At 32.3% G+C, this 26,087-nt stretch overlaps 2 protein-coding genes across 2 annotated transcripts in view; both read left to right on the top strand.

Moving 5' to 3' along the window:
* LOC129939582 (neuropeptide SIFamide receptor) overlaps nt 1-26,087 on the top strand; it is a 200,252-nt gene that overhangs the window by 137,832 nt on the left and 36,333 nt on the right. The gene's annotated exons all lie outside the window — the stretch shown is intronic.
* On the top strand, nt 12,715-13,467 carry LOC129939584 (uncharacterized). The gene is made up of 3 exons (XM_056047649.1): nt 12,715-12,873; nt 12,989-13,095; nt 13,195-13,467. Exons 1-3 carry the CDS (start codon nt 12,727-12,729, stop codon nt 13,340-13,342), a joined length of 402 nt encoding a protein of 133 aa, XP_055903624.1. The 5' UTR covers nt 12,715-12,726; the 3' UTR covers nt 13,343-13,467.

Raw genomic sequence — 26,087 nt, forward strand, 5'->3', positions numbered from 1 at the left:
ACTTTTATACTGTTTTTTGGGAAAGTGCGAAAAAAGAAAAAATAAAAGTGACAGTTTATCTGGTATTTTGTCATTCATATATGTACGACTTGCGTGTGGAGGTTGGTCCGGTACTTTGTTCACTCATCCTCATAGTTTTTAAATGCTACTTGAATGTCTTGACTACGCACATTAAATTGAAGGAAAAATCATATATTTTCTTTTTTGTTCTCTATGATCTATGCCATATCCAGCTTAATTCCTTGAAGACAAATTGTCGTTAAAAAATAACTTGGTAGACATCGGAGTGAAATTGTGTATTTAACAGAAACATATCCTTGAAAGTTTTTTTTTTTTTGGTTTTTGTTAAAAGAGTTTGAAAAAGTCTATTGAAAATATTTTCCATTTGGGAGTCCTATATACATAATGGTTTTGAGAACAAATTACAAAGCATTAAGACTTGCTGACCCTGATTTTCAGTTTTTCTTAAATTAATATTAATGAAATGTTTAAAAGCTTTTTTGAGTGAGCCAAAGCTATTACCTAGTGGTTTTTCGTTCGTAATATAAGTAGGCGTACATATTCATCAAAATCATACTTACATTAAAAAGTTTCCCTTAAAACAATTTGGTTCATTTATAAAATTACATACAAAGCAAGTTGCTTAAAAATCCTGAGGCTTGGTAAAACAGTCGAGTGAAAATGATCAACATATTTGCCCACGTTTAACTTAAGTAATTTAAAGGTGGCAGATCAATTAAATAAAGGGTGATTTTTTGGCTATTATCTTTTTGGCAACACTGATTTAAGCAGTTGACGCACGTTTTGTGTTTCGTTTTACTGTCAAACATCTTCAGTTTGGTCTATAAATAAACCATGAATCATCTCACAAACGAACAACGCTTGCAAATCATATCTGTTAAGAAAGTTCATCGAGCGCTTCTTCCATTTTATGGTCAGTTTAATCGACCCTTGAAAGAGACTGCATCGGCCAGTGTTAATGATGACCATCAATTATCGATTTGTTGCCGTTCACAGCAATTGGAAGAAGAAAAGCTGGTGCCAGAATTAAAGCCTTACGATCTTCTGCAAGGTACAATTTTTGGTGAATGGGCGGTTGAAAAGTTGGCCGAAGATGCCCTTTTTTACCGAAAAATTGTGTTCAGCGACGAAGCTCGTTTTTGGCTCAATGGGTACGTAAATAAGAAGAAGTGTCGATTTTGGAGTGAATATTAGCCAGAAACATTGCAAGTGGTACCAGTGCATTCAGAAAAAGTCACAATTTGGTGCGGTTTATGGGTTGGTAGCACCATTGGACCGTACTTCTTCAAAGATGATGCGAGTAGTAGAGTAACTGTGAATGGTGAGCGCTGCCGTGAAATGATATCCAACTTTTGTTTGCCCAAATGCAAGAGCTTGACTGGCATGACATGCCACACAGCACGCACAACAATAGACTTCACGTTCGGAACCGTGCAATTGGCTTCCTAGATCGTGCGATTTAACGCCTTTGGACTATTTTTTGTTGGGCTATATTAAAGCTTACATCTATACAGACAAGCCCATTCCAATTGTCGTATTAGAAGACAACATTGAAATGTTGGAAAGGGTATTCCAAAATTCGACTAAGCGGATGGAGTATTTAAGGCGTAGTCAAAGTCAACATTTGTATGAAATAATCTTCAAACATTTCATACATTTTTATGAATTTTACGTGTTTTTTTTGACGAACTTTACTATAGCTTTTAAAAAATCACCCTTTATATAGAAAACCAAAGGGTCCAAATAAGGCAGGAGAATAAATAATTAATGAAATGTTGATATATCCAAAGAATTTAAAAATTCAATTAGAAAGATATCACCTGGAAATAATTGTTTTACTTGGTATCTAGTTCACCAGATCTACGTTAATATTTCTTGCTGGAAAAAGAGTACTATTACGAGGCTAGTTTTGAGGCTTGATTTAAGAAGTTATTTAAAACACTCAATTCGTTTATGTTTTATTTGGACAACAGTGTTAAAACCGTCTGTTAATCTTACGCAATCAAGCAATCGCTTAGAAATTATAAATTAATCCTCCAATTTCAAGCAATTGCTTAAAAAATATTGGTGCTGAAAGCAACAACAAGGACGCATCTAGATTTTTTATAAGGAGGACCCACAAACTTAAAAACAAGACGAGTTTTAAGGCACCGCTTACAACGTTCTTAAACGTTCTGTGAGAGAGGCTCCCCTCCTGGGAGATATAATTTGTTTGTTTTTTTCGAAGGAATGTATCTATAAGCACTTTTTTTTAGTGCTTAGCAAAAATAGTTTTAAGACAAAATTTAAAATTTTAAATGATTTTTGAAAAAAAATAAGTTACATTTTTAAATCTTAAATAATATAATATATATAAATACAGGCAGACTTTTTCGAAGACATTAGCATGTCGTGCACTTTATTTCTTTTAAAATTGATTTTCTGTTGAATACAAAAGATCTTAAAAGATCTTAAAAAATTAAATAAATCTACTTTTGAAGTAAATTTGCTATAGCAACTTATAAGTCGGTGATAGCTTAAGTGAAAATATGAAATCTTTTGATATGCATTCTGTTAATTTGTCTGTACCAACACACTTTACTAAGACTTCAAGTACTTTATTCGACCTTTTTTTTTTGTAACTGGGAAAGATCGGGTTGTTTTTTTATAATCAACGGCCAGATTTTTTCTTTTTTTCAAACACGACCTGATTTTTCTGAGTTATGACTTCTGTACTAAAACTACTTCCGACAATTATATCATAAAATATAGGGACTATAAAAACGGTAACATGTCAGCACTTCAACAACATATTCGTTCAAATTTTTGGGATAATATTTATCTTCTGCCTTCGCCTGATGACCAAGTGGAATTTCTAAATGAAAACTTAAGAATGCTGTTTAACTGCCACGTGCTTTTTTAGAGAACAAAAAAGCAAAAGAAAGAATTAAACAATTAATGGACTAACGAGATCGAACTTATAGAATAAGCTGGATAGTTTTCCGGGCGGACGAAATTCAGAGAGCTTATACGACCCTACATAATAAAGCTGTCCTAGAAATTAAAAAAAATGCTAAAAAACAATTGTTCTCTAGCCGACTAAACGTTAATGGTCGAAAACTCTGGGAAAATTTCCGAAATCTTGGAATTGGTAAACAACGACAAAACACTTTAAATAATATTGATACAAAAATTTGTACATATTTACTCCAAACTATGTAATTTCAACTCAACTATCCATTGATTCAACATTACCTTTGATAAACCCTGCATTTAGCTTTTCAAGAGTGAGTAATCTAGATGTTGTGAAAAGTTTTCTGTCAATAAAATCCACTACTGAAGGAATTAATGAAGTAATCCCTGTATTTTTGAAATCAATTTTGCCAATGCTTTTACACTATATTACCCATATCATCAACACAGTTCTTACAACAGGAATTTTTCCTCAGAAATGGAAGATGGGTAAAATAATTCCTATTCCCAAAAACTTAATTTGTGAGGACTTTAGACTAATTTCAATTCTTTCATTTTTGTCTAAAGTTTGTGAACGTATTATGCAAAAACAATTGAACGGCTATATAACCCGCAACAATTATTTGGTATTGGTACTAATTCAGTCAGGCTTTCGCGCTCAACACAGCTGCGCAACTGCACTTCTTAAAGTCATTGAAGACATAGGGACGAATTGGATAAGGATAGCATAACGTATTTAGTTCTTCTAGACTTCTCCAGAGCTTTTGACACGGTGAACCAAACCGTGCTGATGAATAAGCTGCGTTGGGAGTTTAACGTATCTTCAGATGCAATTAAATTACCTTTTTCTTATCTTAGCAACAGAAAACAAGCCGTTTATTTGAATAATAGTCTGTCTGAGTACCTACCTTTACTTAAATGTGTTCCCCAAGGTTCTATTTTATCACCCCTGATATTCTCGCTGTATATAAACGAAATCGCTTCTCTTATTCCCTACACTTCAAAGCGCTTTAATGCAGACGATATACAAATTTATAGAACTTGTTCACTAGGCCTTATCGAAAACTGTGCTTTTGATATCAATCAGGATCTCGAGCGGATCTCAAATTGGGCAGCTAATAACGGTTTGCTCTTAACCCAAACAAATGCCTTGTGATATCCAAAAAAGAACTTGATTTGTAAACACTTCTAGGAACCTTGGTGTGGTTTTCAATAGGACTCTTGCATGGAATGACCACATAAATTCGTTAGTAGGAAAAGCATATGGCACTTTAAGAACATTATGGACTGCTCAAGGCTTTACGCCGATTAAAACACGAACTCTACTTGCTAAGTCTTTGGTTTTACCAATCTTAACCTTCTATAGCAGAAACAAACTAAAAGTAGCCTTTAATAGTGTCATTCGATATATTTATGAATTAATAAGATAATGATCATGTTTCCCATCTGAGACGAAGCTTTTCAAAAATGTCTTTTGATAACTTAATAAAATTCCGAACATTGATACTACTTTTCAAAATTATAACTACGCGAAAACCAACATATCTTTATGAACAACTTCGGTTTTCAGTATCAAACAAATCAACTTATTTAATTCATCCTCGTTTTACGTGTGTTACATCTGAGACACAATTTTTCATGAATGAATGCCGCCTTTGGAACTCACTCCCACCTTACTTGCCAGAACTTAGTGACATACAAAAATTTCAAAAAAGTTTACATGATTTCATTTCAAAGCAAAACGACTAAATTATCTTTTACAGACTTCTCACTTCTATTTCTCTATTTCTTTCTTTTTTTTCCTTCTTTTTTCTTTTTCTTTTACTCTTTTAAATAATTACCAATAGTAAAGATACAATAAAGTTTTTTTTTCTTTTGTTCATAGATGTACATATTATTATTTATTTTTATTATATTTTTCTTTTTTTGGCTATTTAAATTTACTTTTATATTATATACAAATGTAACTTATTATTTAAAATGTTATCATATATTATTTATTCATAAAATTTCACTAGCTTATAAGATTTATCTTAATGTGTTAGTAACAATTACCAATAAACTAAACTAAAACTAAACTAAACTTTGCTTTGGATGCTCTAGAACTACGAATTTCAATAATATAAATGTCCCAAAAAAAGCAAAAGTGACACATTTGCTAAACAAATGGCTAATTGAAAAACATAAGAAACGTTTCATATTTGTTGATGTAAAAACTTTGAATCCGTTGAGATTTAAAGTGAAAAGAGATTCTGAAACGTGTAATTTGTGAGTGCCACACAAATGTTTTTTTCCAACTTATTTGTTTACCTTAATTTGTTTTAATTTAATTTTCTAGAGAAATTATGTACTTTAATGCACCTACATTCTCTAATTCAAGAACCAAACATTTTTCTTTCTACGTCAAAATACAAGTAAGCAGACTGATAGTAATAATAGACTCCTGAAAATTGTGTTCTTGATATCAGATCTTCTCTCTTCGATTCTTTTAGCGTTCTTCGCTTTAATAGAAATGGAAAAAAGAAAAGTAGATATATTTTATTTTTCGAAAAAAGCTATGTTTCAAAACTATTTCTTACATTTCTTCGTGAAACTATTGTGTTTTAGCTCTTAAATATGGCATACTTAAAAATTTGAAACGCTTTCATATGAAGGGAGTCATCAAAATTAAATAGTTAGACCATATCTTGCTGGACAACAGTGTTCTTAAATAATTTGAAAACTAAGTTAGCCAATTTAGCAATTAAAATCTGCAAATTTAAGGTCAGGATCCACATTATGTAATTTAAATTTTATTTGCGTCCTTTAAAAAACATTAAAGAACATTTTGAAGCGGTGAGTAAGAACTCGTCTAAGTGTGTCAACAACCCCCCCTTCTCCCCTTGATTAAAAGTCCAGATCCGCCCTTGTGTTTAGTTGGCTTACTCGTAGATTGGAGTTGGGAGCTGATGCTGGAAGACTTATTTTAAAAATTACTGTTTGGCGTGAATATTTTGCAAAATGTTGGTCAATAAGAAGTGAAAAAAACTCATGTTATGAGAGAAATCTTTTGTTTTGGAATTAAAGGATTTAGGTACATATTTTCTCTTAAAACTAAATACAAACAAATTGAGGTAAACAAATAAGTTGGGAAGAAACAATAATTTGACAATCAGAAATTGCACGTTTTCAATTCAAAAGAATCCAAATCTTAATCCAATTCACTTCAAAAAAAAAGATTTCTCTTATTTATTTAAATCTTAAAAGTATTTTATTTACTTTTACTTTTGAATAAAAACAAAAAAACGCTTTAGGTTTCAGGAACTTAGAGGCAACATTACTTACTTACTTATGCAGAATATAATATCTCTTGTTCTTTTTTTTTTCAGAAAAGAGCCTTACTAAAATAATTAAAACTATTACTAAAGTTTTTACAAATATTTGAATTTATTTATTTAATATACTTACAAATATTTTATTTTTGACTCCTTTTTTGGTGAATATCGTCAAACTACCAGTAAATCTGCAGATGAAAACATTGCTTAAACTGTATGAGCCTTATAGCTTATATGGACCCTCTGGATCATCCATTTGTTTAAAGTTGAAAAATGTGTGCAGTGCGATTGCAATAGGGAAGGATTTCCGGTTCATATCGTGTTCTTCTTGCAGTCCTTAGCTTAAACTAGCATTTTTTGCAACAACGTGGAGCAAAATAAAATACAAATTTAATGAATAAAATAATTTGAGAGATATCAAGGATCGAAAATCTATTTTTACCAAATTTGCGTACTATTTTTTGTATATTTTATTTTTTATGAAAAAAACAGCCAGTTGGAAAAACTACCGAATATCGAAAACAATATTTTCTGTGAAATAAAAAGAGTTTAAAGACAATATTTTAAATTTTTGAGAAGCTATTTAACAATTAATTAATTTTGTTTGCTTAGGTTTTTATTTTGTGTAAGAAAAACTGGCAATTCGATTTTTCTCAACATTTTTCAGAATGCTGACAACAATATTTCTTATAAGTTAAATTATTTGGAAATTTTTAAGTCGAAATTAAAATTTTACCAACTTTAAGAAAGGTTTTTTTTTAGGTTCTCATTATTTTTGATTTTTCTTAAACTTTTACCTGATATCAAAAACGTTATTCTGCGTTGCACAAAACAGTTTTGGAAATAAAATCATTTTTTATTCGTAAGATTTTCGAGGTGACAAATTTTGTTTCTTTAGTTTTTTTTTGATTTATAAGTAAATGAATCACGAGCCAAAAACGCTAGAGACTTGAATTAACTTTTTTTTAATATATTATAACGTGGATAATAAACAAGTACATTTTTTGAAAAAAAAAAAAACGAATCGAAGATTTTTTTATAAATCAAAAAAACTGAAAAAAAAAATTTGTTACCTCGAAACATTTACGAATAAGAAATGATTTTATCTCTGACACAATTTTGTGTTACGAAAAATAACGTTTTTGACATCAAATTGTCAGTTTTTTTGTACACAATAAAAACTTAAGAACATGATTACTCAAAGTTGATGCGAATTGAATTTCAACTCAAGTATCTTTTCAAAAATTTGTTATCTCACATAAAATATTGTTTTCGACATTCAGTAAATTTTTGACAAAAAAAAATCGAACAGTCCGTTTTTTTTTCATAAAAGAAATAGAATCTTCAAAAAATAGTACTCACATTTGAAGATATTGAATTCAAATTTATTACGTTCATCCAATTTGCATATGCTTATATAAGAAAAAAAAACTTTTAAGAAGTGCTACTAAAACTGGTTAACGACTAATAAATCTCGTTAGCAAAAATAGATTTTGAAATCAAACTATTTCATCATATGCAAAATATTGTTATTAATTTTTAATTTTTTTAGAATAATTCAACTGGCAACTTTGCTAACAAAACACGAAAACCTAAAAACCTTTTAAGCAAGACAAATCAACATGCAGGATGAGAAGTTATCAGTGTGGGTCGCATCCCAGCCTTTTTTAACTTACCATAGGAAGTTATTTTAATGGGTCCGATTTGTCAAATTGAAAATTTTGACATTTCTCGACGTTTCAATAGAGTCGTGCGTGTGTACGTACGTTCGTACGTCCGTACGTCCGTACGTTCGCGACGCTTTTTTCGTTGTCCATAGCTCAAGAACCAGAAGAGATATCGACTCCAAATAAATTTTGTTATACAGATAATAAGGCAGAAAGATGCAGAAAGGGCTCTCAAGAAAATTGCGTGGGTGGTTTTTTTACCATAGCAGTTTAAAAAAAAAAGGTGAAAATTTTGGTTAACCCTAAATATCTTACGAAACAAAAACGTTATAGACTTGAATTAAATTTTATATAATAAACTGTAACGTGATCTCAAAGAAGTATATTTTTTGAAAAAAATATATCTAACGGTTTTTTTTATAAATCAAAAAAACTGAACAAAAAAATTTGTCACCTCCAAAATATAACGACTAAAATATAATTTCATCTCCAAAACAATTTTCAGCAACGGAAAATAATGTTTTTGAAATCTGATAAAATTTTGAGAAAATTCGAATTGACAGTTTTTTATAAAAAATAAAAATCTAAAAAAAACATTACTCAAAGTTGGTAAAAATTGAATATCGATTCAAATATCTTTTCAAAAACTTGAAATTTAGGCTTAAAACTTATTTTATCTTATAACAAATATTGTTTTCAACATTCGATAAAATTTTGAAAAAAGTCGAATAGACAGTTTTTTTACAAAAAATAAAAACCTAAAAAAAAATAATAAAAGTTGGTAAAAATCCATTTTCGACTCAAATATCTTTTCAAAACTTTGAGTTATTGGCTTATATTCACTTTTATCTTTCAAAAACTATTGTTTTCAACGTGCAGTAAGATTTTGAAAAAAATCGAATTGACAGTTTTTTTACAAAAAATAAAAAACCTAAAAGAATGCATAAAAGTTGGTAAAAATTGATTTTCGACTCAAATATCTTTTCAAAAATTTTAGATATTGACTTCAAACTTATTTGTTTTACAGAAAATATTGTTTTCAATATTCAATAATTCTTATATAAAAATCCAACAGTCCGTTTTTTCATAAAAAATTAAATCTACAAAAAATAGTACGCAAATTTAGTAAAATTGATACTAGTACATATAGACAAACTTTTAAGCAAGACAAATCGACAGACTTCATGGGAAGTTATCAGTGTGGGTCGCATCCCAGCCTCTTTTTTTTTTGGTTAAGGTATTAAACAAGTGTTTTTAAGACGTTTACATTCTTGAAATTCATGCTTAAATCTCAGTTCTAGAGCAAAACAAGTTCACTTCAAAAAGTAGATATCTTCAATTTATTGAGGACTTAAAAGTTTTTGTTAATACATTTTAAGCGCCGTGTTGCTTTCTAATAAAACAAAAATTAGTTTCGAAAGTATTGTCAATTGGTATGGTTCAATTATGTATGGAACAAAATATCGGCCACTACGTTGTCGGCGACACAATGCTATCCGATTGTCCAAATTTTCGATGCTGCTGAATCAGAATTAAGGTTCTATGCTGTAAATGTGCCAAATTATCTCATCCTTTAGCTCTTCAATTGTTTCTGGCGTATCGACGTACACCTTTTATTTCAAATAACCCCAAAGAAAGATGATTTTAGTGGCCAATCGACATCGCCACCATGTAAGATATCACGGCCATTCAATTTGTAGCGCAAAAAGCAATTTTTTCGTTAGCTTTGTGGCACGTGGCACCGTCGTTCTAAAACCACATATCGTTTAAATCCATATCTTTCAATTCGAGCTTTACGAAATTCATTATCATCTCACGATACCAAACACTGTAACTGCCTGACCGGCATCATTTTGGAAAAAATACGGTCCGACGATGTCCATCTTTGTGGGTGCATGGCTTCTTGAAAAAAAACTCTTGGATTATCTTTCCAAGTGTATCAATTCTGCTTATTGACGAATCCACTGACGCGAATAGCAGCTATATTACGAGCTGTTAGAGCATGAACTATTGTGTCCACATCTCCTACAGACCCAGTTGGATCCAATTTTTTGCACGATTCTACCGATTGTTCTCACATTTGGGCGATTAAATGGAGCGAAAAAACCACGAAGTGCACGATATGCATTTTGATTTGAACACCAATATTCACAATAAGCCTAAATAACTTCAACTTTCCATCGTTCAAATTGAATTTATCTGAAATTGAGAAATGTCAAATGAAATACAGAAAAAAACTTGACGTTTAGGTGTGGTTCACATTCAACATCGGCCCTCAAAATTTAGCCACGCTCTATATGGGGGGTATTTATATGACTAGAAAAATTTATACGAAACTTACAATTTAAAACTTTTTGTCCAAACAAAAATTGCGGATATTATAGTCCAGTAACTAAATACATCAGAACATCCGTTAAATCCCAAAGTTCTGATATTTTTAGTTAATTGTTTATGATGTTGAAATAATTAATAATAAGTTTCCGAACTGAAGCGAAAATCGCGAGAAGTCGTTGCGTCCCCTGAATTAGAAATATTTTTAATACACACTTCAGAATAAATTTGTTCAAAATTTATCATATATACAAAAATCGACGAATTAAGACTAACATAACAAAAATGGACAAATTGGCATATACCATATGGCATATATACTTTAACTCTGCAGTAAGAAGATTAAGCTTAAAGAAGTAAGAAGTTTGGTATGGAGGGGTCCGTATCCCCCTTCTTAGGAGTGATATCTCAGAAAAAATCATGCAACACATATCTCACTTTAGACCAAATTTTGATAAGTGACAATTATTTGATATTTTTTCGGAGTTCATATTTTATAAAGAGCATTACGAGTACTTTGGACTCTGCATTATTACAGTAAGATGATTTTTAAAGGAAGTGCCAAAAACATTGAGAACAAAGTGAAAATGTTTTGTTTGTTTCTGCCAAGATAACGTATATAGGGATAAGCTGGAAGAAGTCCTTTAGCAATTTCCAGTAAAAATTAAAAGAACAATGGTTTTCATTTTTAAGTGGTTCTTATTGAACTCAAAATACAAGAAGGCCAAACACAATCCCGTAAACTTAATGTCAGAAAAGATAAACATAATTGCTCATTAACCAAATACGATTTTATAGGCAATAGTTTCACAATCCGTTGTTATAATAAAATCAATTATAATTTGGAGCAACAAAGTTGACAGTATTTTTTGTATGTTTGACGCAAATTTAATTTATTTTAGGAGAATTTTAAACATCGAACGAACGCTTTCTAAACCTTAAATTGTGTGAAAATTAATAATCACATTTCTGTTTGGATAACCATTTATTTAGAAAGAATAAGTTTACATTGAAACTGACTGACTGAACTTTTGGCTAGAACATTAAATTAAATGTAATCATTGTCCAAAGTTCTACTTTTTCAAACAGAATCGTTTTACATAAGGCTTTATTAGAGTCTATGCAGAACCAAATCAAACTATCTCATCATTATAACTCGAGCTGATCTTCGCTGAGATATAACTACTTTAGGCAAAACATCTCAAGTAACACCATTCGTATCACTGATTGTTGATATTTGCCTAATTTGTCAACCAAGCTATTTTTTTATAGGTATTGATTGTTTTTATATCAAGTTTTAGATTTCTCAACGTCTGCCTCTCATCACAATTGAAGCTCATCATCAGTTTTAAACAATCAACCCATATAGTAAGTGACACAAAAACTTCAAACATCACAACATTTCATCTCCTGAGCGCTTTGCCTTTCAAGCTGCAATACTTGACATTAAAAAGAAATCACTTTTAAATATAATACAAAGGTTGCGAATAAATAATAAGCCCGCATGTGACAAAAGTGGTTAGCTCTTGAGACTTTTTGATAGTAAAATTGTATTTAAATACTAAACGCACACAGAATCGTGCTATATGTTCCTATACCTACATGTATATAATTTTGAAAAGGAAATCGATAACTACCATCAGACACACGCTCTACTATACCCACTTCAAATGAGGTCAATTCCTGGAAATAGCACAAACAAGCCGAAAAATGAAATTGGGGTTAAGTACCTACCAAAGAAAAAAAAAACTGTGGCTAAGAAAGGCTCAGCGTCAGAAATTCTTCTGGAATTAACGACCTAACTGTGTGCTTCCCCCGAAAATCATAAAATCACTTACAAAATCTATTACCCTTTCAAATTGATTATGTGCACGTTTTAGCCTAAATCGTCAATGAACCGCATCATTATCCCCATCACCATCAACTCATCATGGATGGCACCATTCAAGCAGAGGATATTCATCGTAGCCATATATCAAAAAGTTAACTTTTTAGCTTATCACCAAAGTCAATTAATTTGATGCAAGATTTTCATGCACGATTAGATGTGATAATGAAAATTTTTCTTAATTTAAATTGATGTCAACTTATAGAAGAAGTATGTATACCCATTACCCGAGTTAATCAAGAAACTGCCGAAGGCTCGACTGTCTGATCAGCTTTTCGTATTTTTATTGGAAACAAAATTATATTAAATCTCGAAAATCACAAGTTCCGATCAAGGGTATACCTATAAGATTATGGATGCAGCTATATTTGAAATTATACATAAATCATATTATATAGATACACTATTTATAGCATCAACTTAAATAAATCGTTTAGCATAAACAATGCACAACAAGCAACTCATATGTTGTCTCCTTGAATTTCACTGACGCCATCCCATTGCATTGCAGTGGAGTAGTTATTGAAACCTACAGACCCGACCGACCCGACGCATGATACTCCATCGAAGCTGCTGGTTGTATAAAAGGCACGCTCAATTCTCGATCATCAAACAGTCACAAATCGTCGTTTCATCGATTAAATTATTATTAACTCAGCTCCAAAAAACAACCAAATCACCTTTCAATATGTTCAAGTTGGTGAGTAAACCACAACAGCTTCAGCTCAGCTTAGGACCATACCAAAGCAACTTATAGACATCAGGTGTCCCTATATACTAAATCACGTGTGTGTTCCTTTTTATTGTTATTGCAGTTGGCCATTTTCTCAATCATCGCTATCGCCTATGCCGCTCCAGGAGTCGTGGTAGCCCCAGTGGTGCACCATGCTCCACTTGTCCCAGTTGGACATGTCAGCCATTCGTAAGTTTTCAATTTGTAAACCTATTGACATTCAGACGGGATATCAATATAAAAAACAAACAACCATGTTCTCATTTTTCACAATAACAACAACAACAGGGTAGTACATCCAGCTCCAGTGGTTAGACATATTGTCCCAGTGAAGACTATTGTCCCAGTTATTAAGCCTGTCGTTGCCGTGCATCCAGTGCCAGTTGTTAAGACCATTGTGCCAGTGCATCATCCAGCTGTCCTCGTGCATCATTGAGGAACTTATAATCATCTTAAAGATAAGAAGGTTAGCAGCCAGTCACGAGCCGCCATAATTTTATATACCACAACAAAAAAGAAAAACATTAAATTCCAATGAAATAAAAACAAATCAACCCTAAAGTAACGACTTTTGCTATTTTTTTGACATATAAATAACATGTCTTAGCCATAGACATCCGTTTCCGGATTTGATATGTCGGTCGGTCGGTTCGGTAGTTTGTTTGCTCTGTTCGTTTCAAATTTGCCATTTGATTCTGATTGTCATTCAATTTGGTTCACATCCTCCACCATCAACAAACATCTCGAAATGGGAAAAGGAAACGGGTTTTTTTCTGTAACCCCGGCCTGCTGTGCACTTGTCTGCCGCTTGATGCTGCTGCTGCATTGCATAAGCATAAACCATAAGAAAAGATTAACAAAACGAAAAGAAAGAAAGAAAGAAAATAAACGGAGACAATTCTTTTCGCAACGTCTGTTAATCTGTCTGACAGATACATAATACCTCCCGCATTGCCTCTCTTCCTCACTAAAACTCATTCGCCTTTATTGCCTACTCCGTCCGTTTCGTCTCAGTGGAACCAGTCCCGCCAACTTAAACTTGCCAATGTTAAGGCAACACCAAATGACTACCACCAATTATATTGCAATGAAAAATTTATTTTTATCTATGTAATACAGTGCTGTTCGAAATATGTTAGCTGCTATAGGAAAAGTGGTTTAAAAACGTCATTAATTGATTTTTCACAATTGTAGTGACTGTTGGATCTCGAAATCAAATTCAAAATTTAGATTTGCAAAATGACAAGCCCGGATTTGACTATATTTCAATATGCAATCGGTATGGAAAGTAATTGTAAAGAAACAATAATAATAGTTTATTACAACCCTGACAGCTTTTTTTACAGCACAAAATTTTGACCAAAAATTATCACCATACCTCCAAAGAATCAAACAATTCGCTTTACGCTTGAACATTGTTGGACAATACTGAAAACCTATTTTTAAAATGAGAGCAGTGTTTAGAAAATAAATGTTGGCCAAAATTAAGCACCCAACAAACCTGCTGAAGGTATTCAAGTTAGTTGTGGTATGTTTATGGAAAACTCACGGTAACCGCTGTTGCTGCTGTAGTCTCGAGGGTGAGACTCAATTAACCATTATTGCCATTCGCCATCGATTTCAACAAAAAAAAATATTATTAGCTAACACCGCCATCTTGGAGCTGTAATTTGACGACTTGCACTTTTTCTTGTAGGACCCGATGACCGATGTTATGCCAGTAATCAAGTAACAATTCAAGCACTTTAGCATGATGGTTAGTGCGTAGGACTGTCAATCTCTGCCTGTGTCACCAAAAGTTTTTTTCACGGGTACTGACTCTTGCGAGGTATTGAAAAAACCTCCAAGAGTAATACTGGTAATCAAAAATGATTTCTCAAATCAGCCGTTCGGATTCGGCTAAAATTTGTGGGTTCCCCCCCTGAATCCCTGACTTGACTTCCACACAGCAATGGCTTAGAGTTGTAAGTTATTAGTATTAACTTACGAGTAGCAGCTATTTTTTTATTTTTTACTTTAGGCTACAGCTTTAAAACATTAACAAGGTCTTGGAAATTTTGAGTGTAAGAATATGCACATCGACGTATTCACTTGAAACATTAGGTCTTATAATATTGGGTGTTTTTCTTTATAGCTGTGTGAGAAGTTTCCATAATTGTTATTTACTGTTTGACACTTGAGAATATCAAACTGTGTTGATATTTATGTTGAATAAAGTCTAGAAATTCACCGTGAATAGATAAAAAGCTGAAACAAAGCTTAAAAATTGTGGAAATTCACATTGAAAAATAAAATAAATCTGTTCACAAAGTTCATACCATTTTAAAGTGTTTAGTGATGAAGCTGATTTCGCATCAATCAAACATCGAAAATATTTAGTTTCAACAAGAAATCGCAACCTATCAAACAGGACCCTAAATCATCAAATCTAATAAAGTTGAATAGTTCTGGAAATAAAGTTTCCAGAAGTTTTTACGATTACTTTTTATTGGAATATTATGTCATTAATTTATGCCGAAAACAAGAAATTCTTGAAGTATAAAAAGCCAATAAGCCACCTTTGACGTAAGATTCATTAAAAAACAATTGACAAAAATTGGACCAATCGAATGAACTACGTAACTCTTCATGGCAGCTTGCATATACAAGAAATTATGTTTTAAAAATAAAAATAATGAATTCGTTTACCCCATTAAAAATAATAAAACATTAACAACCAATTTCTTAAGCGTTAAAACTCTGATTTAGATCTCAGTTCAAGATATAACTTCGATTTATTAGACTCTCAAATTTGTTGTTCTAAGATATTTGAATTCTGTTTAGCAATGTTTTTACGAAAGCGCCTAGTTCTTAGATCAATATCGGTTTCGGATAAAGTTTCAAACCACAAGGATTTTTATGTGCAATAATAAAATATTTTTGGAAAATACATAAACATGGATTGTTTGGCAAAAAGGCGCTGTTATGGACGTTGACTGCTTCATTGAGTGTAAAGTTTACATGACAATTTTTACTTTTCATGCTCTTTATTAAAGTTTTATATATATATTACATTAAAGGGCACGAGGACATTATACATTTTAGCTTCTAAAATGACCCAATAAAAAGGCATAAAAGCTTTTAAAACTAAGTTCAGAAATAACATAATATTACCATGGACAACAGGACCAAATAAAAGAAGATGAATATGTTTATCGAAAACAAGACTCCCATTTTGATATTATGTAAATCTGAATATTGAAAAATACTAAACTTTTAACAATATTTTTACATTTTCATCTACATAACAATCTTTTGCCTGATTTCTAAAATTTTTTAATATAATACTCGTACGTTATATCATTTAAATGACATGCATAATCTATTAAGAGATTGTAGGACTCGATAACAACTTTTTAGTCTTTACTTGAATAAGATCTTCAATACGAACGTGTGTACACAATATAATATATAAATATAAACAATACAACAAAAAACGAAAACTGATTTTTTATTTCGAAAAAGCAAAAGGTTAAACAAATGTCTGCTTGAATAAAAAATGATCAATTTCTTTTAGTGTTGCCGGATTTTTGAATCAGAACTATGTATCTACGTATAGTGCTTTAAAATTAAACTCAGATATAAGATTTCTATAATTCAAAAATGATTTTGAACCGAGTTGTACAGTCATTGTATGTAAAGTTCTAAATATATGTAAAATGGCATTCCATGGATAAAACGAGAATTACAAGATCGAGTTTTAATTTTATTTTAGAACTTTCCCAAGTAACAGAATGTTTGTCTTGTTAAAACATTTATTAGTGTTGTTAAAATATTTGTAAAGGGTGATTTTTTAAAACCTATAGGAAAGTTTAAAAGAAAAAAACACTTACAATTCAGAAAAATTCATGAAATCTTTATTTGAATTAATATTACGGTCCATATAATATAATGTTTGAAGATTCTTTAGTGCAAATGTTGACCTTGATTGCGCCTCTAATGGTCCATCCGCTAGTCAAATTTAGGCATACTCATTCCAACATTTCGGCCGGTATCTCACGAATAAATGCTTCAATTTTGTCATTGAATCTATCAATAATTAAAACGGGCTTGTCTGCATAGGCATGAGCTTTGACATAGATCCACAAATTATGGTCTAAAAGCGTTAAATCGAATGATCTAGACGGCCAATTGATCGATCCTGCACGTGAAATAAAATGTTCACCGAACTCTCAATAAGTCCATTGTTGCGTTTGCTGTGTGGCATGTGCACCGCCTTGTTGAAACCACATGTCATGGAAGTCAAGTTCCTGCATTTTGGGCAAAAAAATTGGATATCTTACGGTATCGCTCACCATTCACAGTTTCGTTACGATTCGCATCATATTTGAAAAAGTATGATGCCACCAGCCCATAAACCGCACCAAACTGTGACTTTTTCTGGATGAATTGGTAGCTCTTGCAATGCTTCTTGCTGATATTCACTCCAAAATCGACAATTCTGCTTATTTACGTACCCATTGAGCCAAAAATGAGCTTCGTCGCTGAACACAATTTTTCGGTAAAAAAATTTATTCCAACTTTCTTAACAGAGCACGTATTTTGATACTAAAATTTAATAATTTGCAAGCGTTTTTCGTTTGTAAGATGATGCATGGTTAAATAATAGACCAAACTGAAAATTGGACAGTAAAACAAAACACAAATAGTGCGTCAGCTGTTTAAACCTGTCAATAAGATAATAGCTACAAAATTACCCTTTATATTTACCTTAAATAAAAATAACATAAAAAAAATGAATTACTTGTTAATTTTTAACTTTAAATTTGAAGAATGTGTTCTCTTTCTAAATTGATAATATTACAAAATTGACTAAAAATAACAACAGTAATATATTCATGTTAAAAGCAACAATTTTTGGTTAAACAATTTCGTTAAAAAATAAAAATAAATACATGAATTGGGTGGTGCAACAGTCCGTTTGAGAACTAGGGCCTAGTGACTGACAACTCTCAACCATTCCTGTGTGCGAGTACTGTTGTCAGGGATGAAAGGGACCTACAGATTTAAGCCAAATCGGAACGGCAAATTTGAGAAAACACTTTTCATGACAAGAATTACTCTTGGAGAATTTGTCAATTTCTCGCAAGAGGCAGTACCCGTGAATTTGGCCGTGTTCTATTGATGTTGAACAAAGTGACCTTCACGTTACAATCAAAGGAGGTCTCTTAAGAGAGATGTTGCAAAATTCACTTTATTGGTCAAAAAGCCTAACATTTTTTTTTTCTCAGCACTGTATTTTGCGATGAAAAATAATTTTTGGATGCTTTATTGTGTTGCTTTAGTTTTACTGTCAATGTAGCCATAGCCTAAGCCATAGCCATAGCCACCTGCCTGGAGGCACACGAGTGAGAACAAATCGACAAAACAACACAAAAAAATAAAAAGTTACTCAATCAGCGGGGTCAGTTGTTATTTGACATTGAAGGATATTTTGTGGGGATAATTGATTATAGTTCTGCCATTTTGCCGCCGGATGGCGGATACGTTTTTTGTCTTCCTTTATTGGATTGATTGACTTTGAACTGGAAATTCATATATGCAAATTAAGTTTTGAATTTGTGACTAACCGGGTAATCTGGTTTTTGTTGGAATTGGAATTGGAATTGGGAAAGACAGGTGGCGCTGCTGGTGGGTTTTTGTATGTCAAGGTAATGACACTAAAAACCTATGCCTACCGGACGGCGGACAGTAGTCGAGTAGTGTTGGATGGACGCCACCGTTGATATATTTTTATAAAATAAAAATATATGCGAACCCCTTCCCAATTGTCCCTCTTTTCCAGCATCATTTTTAAGGTTAAAAAAAAATTAATTGCTTTACAAAAGTCGTGAGTTGCTGTGTAGATTCTAATAAAATTTGTCGATAGGCATATAGGCTTTTATTTATTTATTTTTTAAACACAAGGGCAAGTAAGTTATGGAACTGGGCGTTATTGAAAAAAAAAAATTAATTAAATTTGGTTTGAGTAAATGTTTGAATTTAATTCATTCTATTCTATATGTTAAATCGTTCCTAATAGTGTGAGATTTGTTGATTATTGAGATGAAAGTTGAAAATGTGGAGGGACCAAACGAGAGGATGGTATGTCAAAGTTGTGCAGTGAATATTAAAAACATACATATTTGAATATTATATTGAGAGTTATGCACAGGCACACCCTCTTTAAATGATAATCAAGTTGAACCTGGGATACGTAAGGTATAGGTATTAAACTACATTTCTAAGCAAGAGGGGAATTTAGCTTGTCTTCTTCTTATGAAGACATCGTATCAGACAAATGGTGTAGGCAGATTGTTGTCTTCGTTTTATATAGAGCAATCGATAAATTGTAGTGAATGAGAATCTGAAGATTGTGTTATTGATAAAATTTAACTTGAATATTGAAATTTAATTGATGAGTAATTGGTTTAAATATTAAAGTAATTATACGTAATTTGTGAGCATATTTTTTCAGAAACAATTCCAATAAAAAGGTCGGCATCACTGTGCTACAAAAACATTTAAATTGTAATTGTTTTTTAAATGACATAGTAGATCTTGTGGCTTTGAAGACAATTTAGCAAAACTTAAAAAAAATTTGTAAGGATCGATTTGTTTGTTTGTTTTTTTTTTTTTCTCAAAAAATGTTCTTTTTTTACCTTTGTGGAATTATTAGAATTAGGTTCAGTTTAAAAAAGTTTAATTTCTGTACTTTTTAAACATATAAACTTTTTAAAAGAATCTTCAAAAGTAAAGGTGAGATTGAATTTTTTTAACTCTGTACTTTTTCTAATTGGTCTGATTTGTAAAAACTTCCTTTATAAAAAGTTAATTCAAAATTTTGTATTCTTCGATTTGGTTTAAAAGAATAAAAAGTACTCATTAGATAAAAAGTTTTTCACTTTTTTTTCAATGTTACTTTAAAATTTAGTTCACCGAATTTATCGAATTTGAAATGGCTGCTCACTTTGCAAAACTGACCGTAGTTTAAAAAATCTTTTATTTATTTCTAACCTCTACTTACCAACCATTGAATTCGTTTTGGTTTATGACATATTAGTGACGTCTGGTCGTCAATCTTTTTTTGTTTATGAGAACCTTTATAACGACATAGTCACTTTCCTAGCAATGAGGATTGAAAATGAAGTATAACTAGCATTGGTTTTCATTATAAGCATTCCACATTTGTGTTGTGTGACTAACAACTGAATCTCTGTAATTTCGAAATTGGGTTCTGATGAACATTACGGTTACGAAATAACTAGCTAGAGAATCGCTTATGAAAAAGTAAAGTCGGTTTTCGAAAGTTGAAAAATGTTTGGTTAGAAAACGGTCGTCTAACATTTTTAGAGCTTTTTTTTGGATTCTGTCTAAGAAATTTATGAAGTTTATTGGGCATTTAAACAAATAAAGGCTTTATAAAGAATTGCATTATAAATTATAGTGGTAAAAAGTTGAATGTTTCTTTAAAATATTGAAATGGACTTCTTTCTGTCTAATTTCTCTTAGACTTCCTTGATGCTTCTTAATAAAACATATTTTTCTAAGGAAAGTCCAACCAAAAAATTCCCGACCAACAAATATAATTGTAATACTTTTTTCCTATCTTCCCTACACTTCAACGTTTACAGTTTTTTTCACAAGAATTTACTTCCATCAACCCTTTTCTTCCCTCAAAATTTATTGATGGCACCTCAAATTATGTTACCTACTTTAAACGACATATACTTGACAATAAATAAAAGGCCCAGCATCGTGGCATAAATAATAATAATTGAAAAATTGTATGCTGGATTTGAAAGTTAATGTTTCTCTTTTAAAAAGTAGAAATTATATTTTTTGGAAAACAAACTGTCCTTATAAGAGAAGAGCGTTAAGATGTTATTATAAACCGAGGCCAGCAAAAACTAATGAGGAATAGATAAAGAGAAATAATAAAGGGAAAGCTTATCTGACGTTGATCTCCTATAGAATGGTCAACTGATGTTAGGAAGTTTTCTCTAAGAAGTATGAAAGGTCAGCTTTTGGAAGTCGCCACTACTTAAGACAGAAAATATATGGCATTCAAAATACTGGTGATTTATTTGTAAAAGCGGACTGTTACTATCGGGTTTTCAATAAGAGTGCTAGAAAAGTTTTTTTTTAAATAAAACAAAAACGGTTTTGGATATCAATGAAATTGTTTATTTCTGTGAAAGTACGTTTGATGCCATTATGTATGAAACTCGTTATCGTTTGCATGGCCACCACGGACATGCCAGATGCTATAACCAATTTTCGACGTTCGCTATTCGTACAAAACTCACCAATAATCGAAGGCCTGTTAGCATCGACCATGGACTTGACGCAGCCCCACAGGAAATAGTCTCACGGCGTCAAACCGCATGACTAAGCTGGCCAAGCGATTGGACCATTTCGTGGCTTGTTGAAACCACATCTTGCCCAAGACCATATCATCCAATGGGGGCCAAAAGTATTCGGTTATCGTCAAACGGCAGCGGTCCCCATTCACAGTAACTTGCCGGTCTTGCAAATCACGAAAGAAGTACAGCCCAATGACGCCGCCGCCGCGCGCCGGTCCATAAACCGTAATTTTTATCGGAATGCAATGATGGCGCATGGAGTACGTGTGGATGCTGCCTGACCAATACTGAAGATTTCGTTTATTGACAAAGTTATTCAGCTAGAAATGAGCCTCTTCGCTGGAGATGATTTATCGATGAAAATCCGAATCATATGTAAGTTGTTGCCTAACCCAATTCACCAACATATGACTCTTCTGGTGGTCAAGCGGCTTCAGTTCTTACTTCAATTTATTTCTTTAAGGATGTAAGATAAGATCTTTGCAAATTTCGCCACACCGACGTCACAGAGATGCCCAACGTTTGAGAACAATGTGTGAGAGACACATTTGGGCTTTCTGCAACTGAAGCCTTAGCGGCAGCAATATTCGCGACACAACGGGCACTTCTTTGTCTCACTGGCTCGGGAACATTTTGTATTGTGTCTGTGGATTAAATTTTTTCCACTTGATACTCAATTGTTGATGTGCTAGGACGATTATGGCGACCATAAATTGGACGTAGCGCTCTTAACGCTGAGGCCACTAACTCCGAATTTCGGTAGTTAATTTTAATATTTTCGATTAGTTGCTGGCTCTCATATCTTTCCATCATGAAATGGCAAGAAATATGGCGTCGTTAGCTGTCCCTGTCGTTCTACTTTAGAAGCGTCCCTGTTGAAAAATCCTGTACTATAAGTCAACTTTACAAAAAGGAAAACATGCAAAATAATCTGTAGCATCAGCATCACATGATAACCTGTTATTTTTCGATCATACAATGGAAAGGAATATATATCTAAAGACTTGGAACAATCACTTTAAAAAAAATGTATTTATCATCAATACACGGTTCCATAGACACCACAGAAAAACGGTGTAGCAGAACGCAAAAACCCAACACTAACTGAAGCAGCTAATTGTATCTTACTTGATGCCAAACTTCTAAATCGTTGTCGGAGAGAAGCCGTGTTAACATCAGTCTATTTACAGAATAGGTTAGGTTACCCAGTAACAGTCTTGAGAATATAACAGTTGAGTTGCTCACAGGAGAAAAACCCGATCTGAACCATATAAGAAGGTTCCGATTAAAATTATTTACTCCAGTTCATAAAATGGGATGGCAAAGCTGAAGAAAGCGTTTTTGTTTAGTACAATCTTGACTCAAAAGGTTTTCGTATACTTGATCCAAAATTCAATAGAGTTTGGATATCAAGATCCTTGAGAAGAAATTCAGAATATGTTTCAGTAAAACTGGGAACATTTTATGAGCCACTTTTCCCCGAAAAAGAACAAATATTTCAAGAAGATGAGCCCCTCGTAATAGAAGAACAGTCAGAAGCCCAAGGCGGTGAAGACAATACAAATCCGACTGAAAATTAAGAACATCGAAATTCAAACCGTTCAAATAAAGGCAATTGCCTACACGTCTGCCGTACAAAGACCTGGTTAATGGTGGGAAAGAACCAGAATCCCGGAAAGAAGTTTACCATGAGAGGCGCAATGGGCTGAAACTGAACAAGAGAAAATCAAGTTTGAACACAAACAGATGTACAGTAAGTTGTAAATGGGTATTTAAAACCAAAATTATTGCAGACGGATGTGCTTATAAAGTCCGTCTTTTAGCAAATCGATTTTATCAAAAGTTTGGTGAATATTATGGACTTTTCATGGACTAACCCCCAGGGTTCAAAATTTTGGTGCATGAAGAAAAGGTGCTAAGATCTAAGTATCTTTAGTCAAAAGCAATCAGCCCGAGAATGGAACAAAAGAACAACAGAGATATTAATTGGAATAATATTCAAGGTTTCGACAGCCGGTTGGTATTTCCGAAGTATTAATAAATATTTTTTACAAAGAATTCCAAATACACTTGAAGATGAAAGACTTGGAAGAAACAAAACATCATCTATAGGCATAGAGATTAAGCATGAAAAAGATGACTCATTCAAACTAAGCCAAGTGAAGAAACAAGTCCAAAGTTGCAAATAATACCTTGTATCGTGAAGTTATTGGGTTATTACACTATATTGCTAACGTTTCAACACCAAATATATCCTTAGTTGTAAATCGTTCGAACAGACGAATAGAAACTCCAAGTGAAAGCGACTGGAGAGCTGTAAAAAGAGTTATGCGACATCTTGCGACTAGTATTGTTAAATTTGTATAGCTCCAATGGAATGAAGGAAGAGTGTTAAAAACTGATGATCTTGTGGTTCCAATTTGCAGGAAGTAGCATAGCTTGGTCAAGTCGAAAACAGACCTCAGTTGCTATGTCATCAACTGAAGCAGAGTATGTAGTGGCATCATATGCAAGTCGAGAACTTATTTGGCTACAAAGACTCTTGACAATAAAGGAGGTTAATATTAATCAGTCCTGTCATTTTGAAAAAGCCAATTTCTACAAATGTTTTTCTTAAATTATTAAACTTGGAATTGGAATTCGAACAGATGACCAATCAAAACCATCTGGAGCGAGAGGGGATGTTGAAAATTAGATTTCAGATTGTTTGATGCTTTAAATAATTTATTATGATTTTCTTAGACTCTTTTTGTAAAAATTAAATTGATTTTTATTATTAAATCATTATCGTTCCTATGAAGATGTACTCTTTTTATTTCTAAGGAAAATATAATTTCATTAGATAATTTTAATAAGAATTTACATAAAGATTTTGGGCATAGAATTTTTGGTAAGAAATATTCAATTTTTCATCCACGAATAATGTGAGTAACTCAGTGAATGATATTTGTACAGTATCGTTATAACTACTGACTTGCGTGGAACGATTTAGAGTAGAGAAAGATGTAAGGTCAGACCACATGCCCATAAAATTGTCCCTAAAGCATATTTTTATACCCAGCACCATAACCAAGTTTAATTTGTTAACTTAATTGCAGTGGAATGATAAGTAAGTACCAAAATAATCTTAGTTTTAATTTTCAAAATGTAATAATTCAGAAGGATCCAATTAAGGACTTAACCCATTTAATAAAGAACTTAACAAATGATTAGAGCGGAAGCTCAAAATTTAAGCCGAAGAATAAATTGTACAATTACGAGAGCGAAACAGCCAGGAAAAAAAGTTCTAAATTGTTCAATATTTTTTCGGAAAACAGAAAATGAAGCAAAAGAGAACTATTTAAGAGCTCAAAAAGAATAAAAGACTATTTACAAAAGGAGTAAGTCCACATACAACAATCAGCTTGACCTCAAAATAAGCAGTATAAAAAACAGTAAAGAGTGATGGAAGGCCATCAAATTTTCCCTGAAATTTCCGCACCTGAGTTTAGAACATATTATAGTTCACTTTTTAACCCGAATCAAACGGCAAAAGATTTTGTATGCACCTAACTTAATTTAGGATCGGGATCAAGATATGCCTATAACTGTATATAAAATTATAAGTATTATAAAAAATGTTTAACTAAACAAAGCACCAGGAGAGGACAGGATTACCTATTAATTCTTCATGCATGCAACAGATGACTTCTTGGACCAACTGGCAGCAGAATTTAATAGGATGCTAAACGACTGCACACAAAATTTCGATTTAAAATTAATAATTGTAACAATAAGTTTCGCATTATTAACTTCAAAAGAAAAAAAATCTACTATTCAATTTTTTTTCAATAGCAAGACCCCATGTACAGCACATACACATGAATTTTTAAATAGCTATATTTTCGCTTCAGGCAGTTAAATTTTCTTAATATTTCACGTGTCCCAGAATCTACATGAAAGTAAGAGCTATACATTTCCTTAGCTACCTAAAGTCATTCATCTCATACAATTTTGTTCCTGAACTAAGTGTTGACAAATCAGCAACCGTTAAGATTTTATCGATGCAAATAAAAGCTTCAATAAATGTTGTTCCTGGATTTCTTTTTGTCAGTACAAATAAAAAGATTTATAAGTACCCAAAAATTTGTATTCACGTTCAAATGATAAAGGAAGTATTTTTCTTACCAAGAAATTATACTTTTTATTGACTCCTTGAGAAGAAAAAGTTACACAAAAATCATTCATCTAATGATTACATTTTGGCGTGGTTGAATGACACTCGAGATGCTTTATTGACATTTTAGATTGTCGTTAAATACAATCGTACCCAAAAAATATACCTTTTAGGCAAAATATCTCTAATTTTCATAGCACATATACAAAGTATATAAAAAGATGAAGATGAAATAAAAATATCAAGTAGTCCTTAAAGCTATAAATTTATACCCAGTACCTACTTAATAATGCCCCTCTGGATTAGCCGCTATGGATACTAAAAATACACACTCTCTACTATCTTATAATATCTCAATATACTGCTTGAAGTTACATCCTTAAAATAAATAACCAATAAAATCCTGATAGATGACAAAAGGACATTCAATAAAAAAGTGTCGATAAAACACCCGGAGGAGTGGGTGGACTCCCTACAGGTGACAGGAATCACATTCTCAATGAATTATATACAATTTCCTGACAGTAAATTGGTCCGATTTTCGAGCAAACTAAGCATACTAAGTGGGAGTGGGAGTGGAACTTGGACTGGGACTGAAAACTGGAGACTGGAACAATGAAAGTAGTGGCATGCATATAGGG

Source organism: Eupeodes corollae, chromosome 1 (assembly GCF_945859685.1).
Source record: "Eupeodes corollae chromosome 1, idEupCoro1.1, whole genome shotgun sequence".
In the NCBI taxonomy this organism is placed as follows: Eukaryota; Metazoa; Arthropoda; class Insecta; order Diptera; family Syrphidae; genus Eupeodes; species Eupeodes corollae.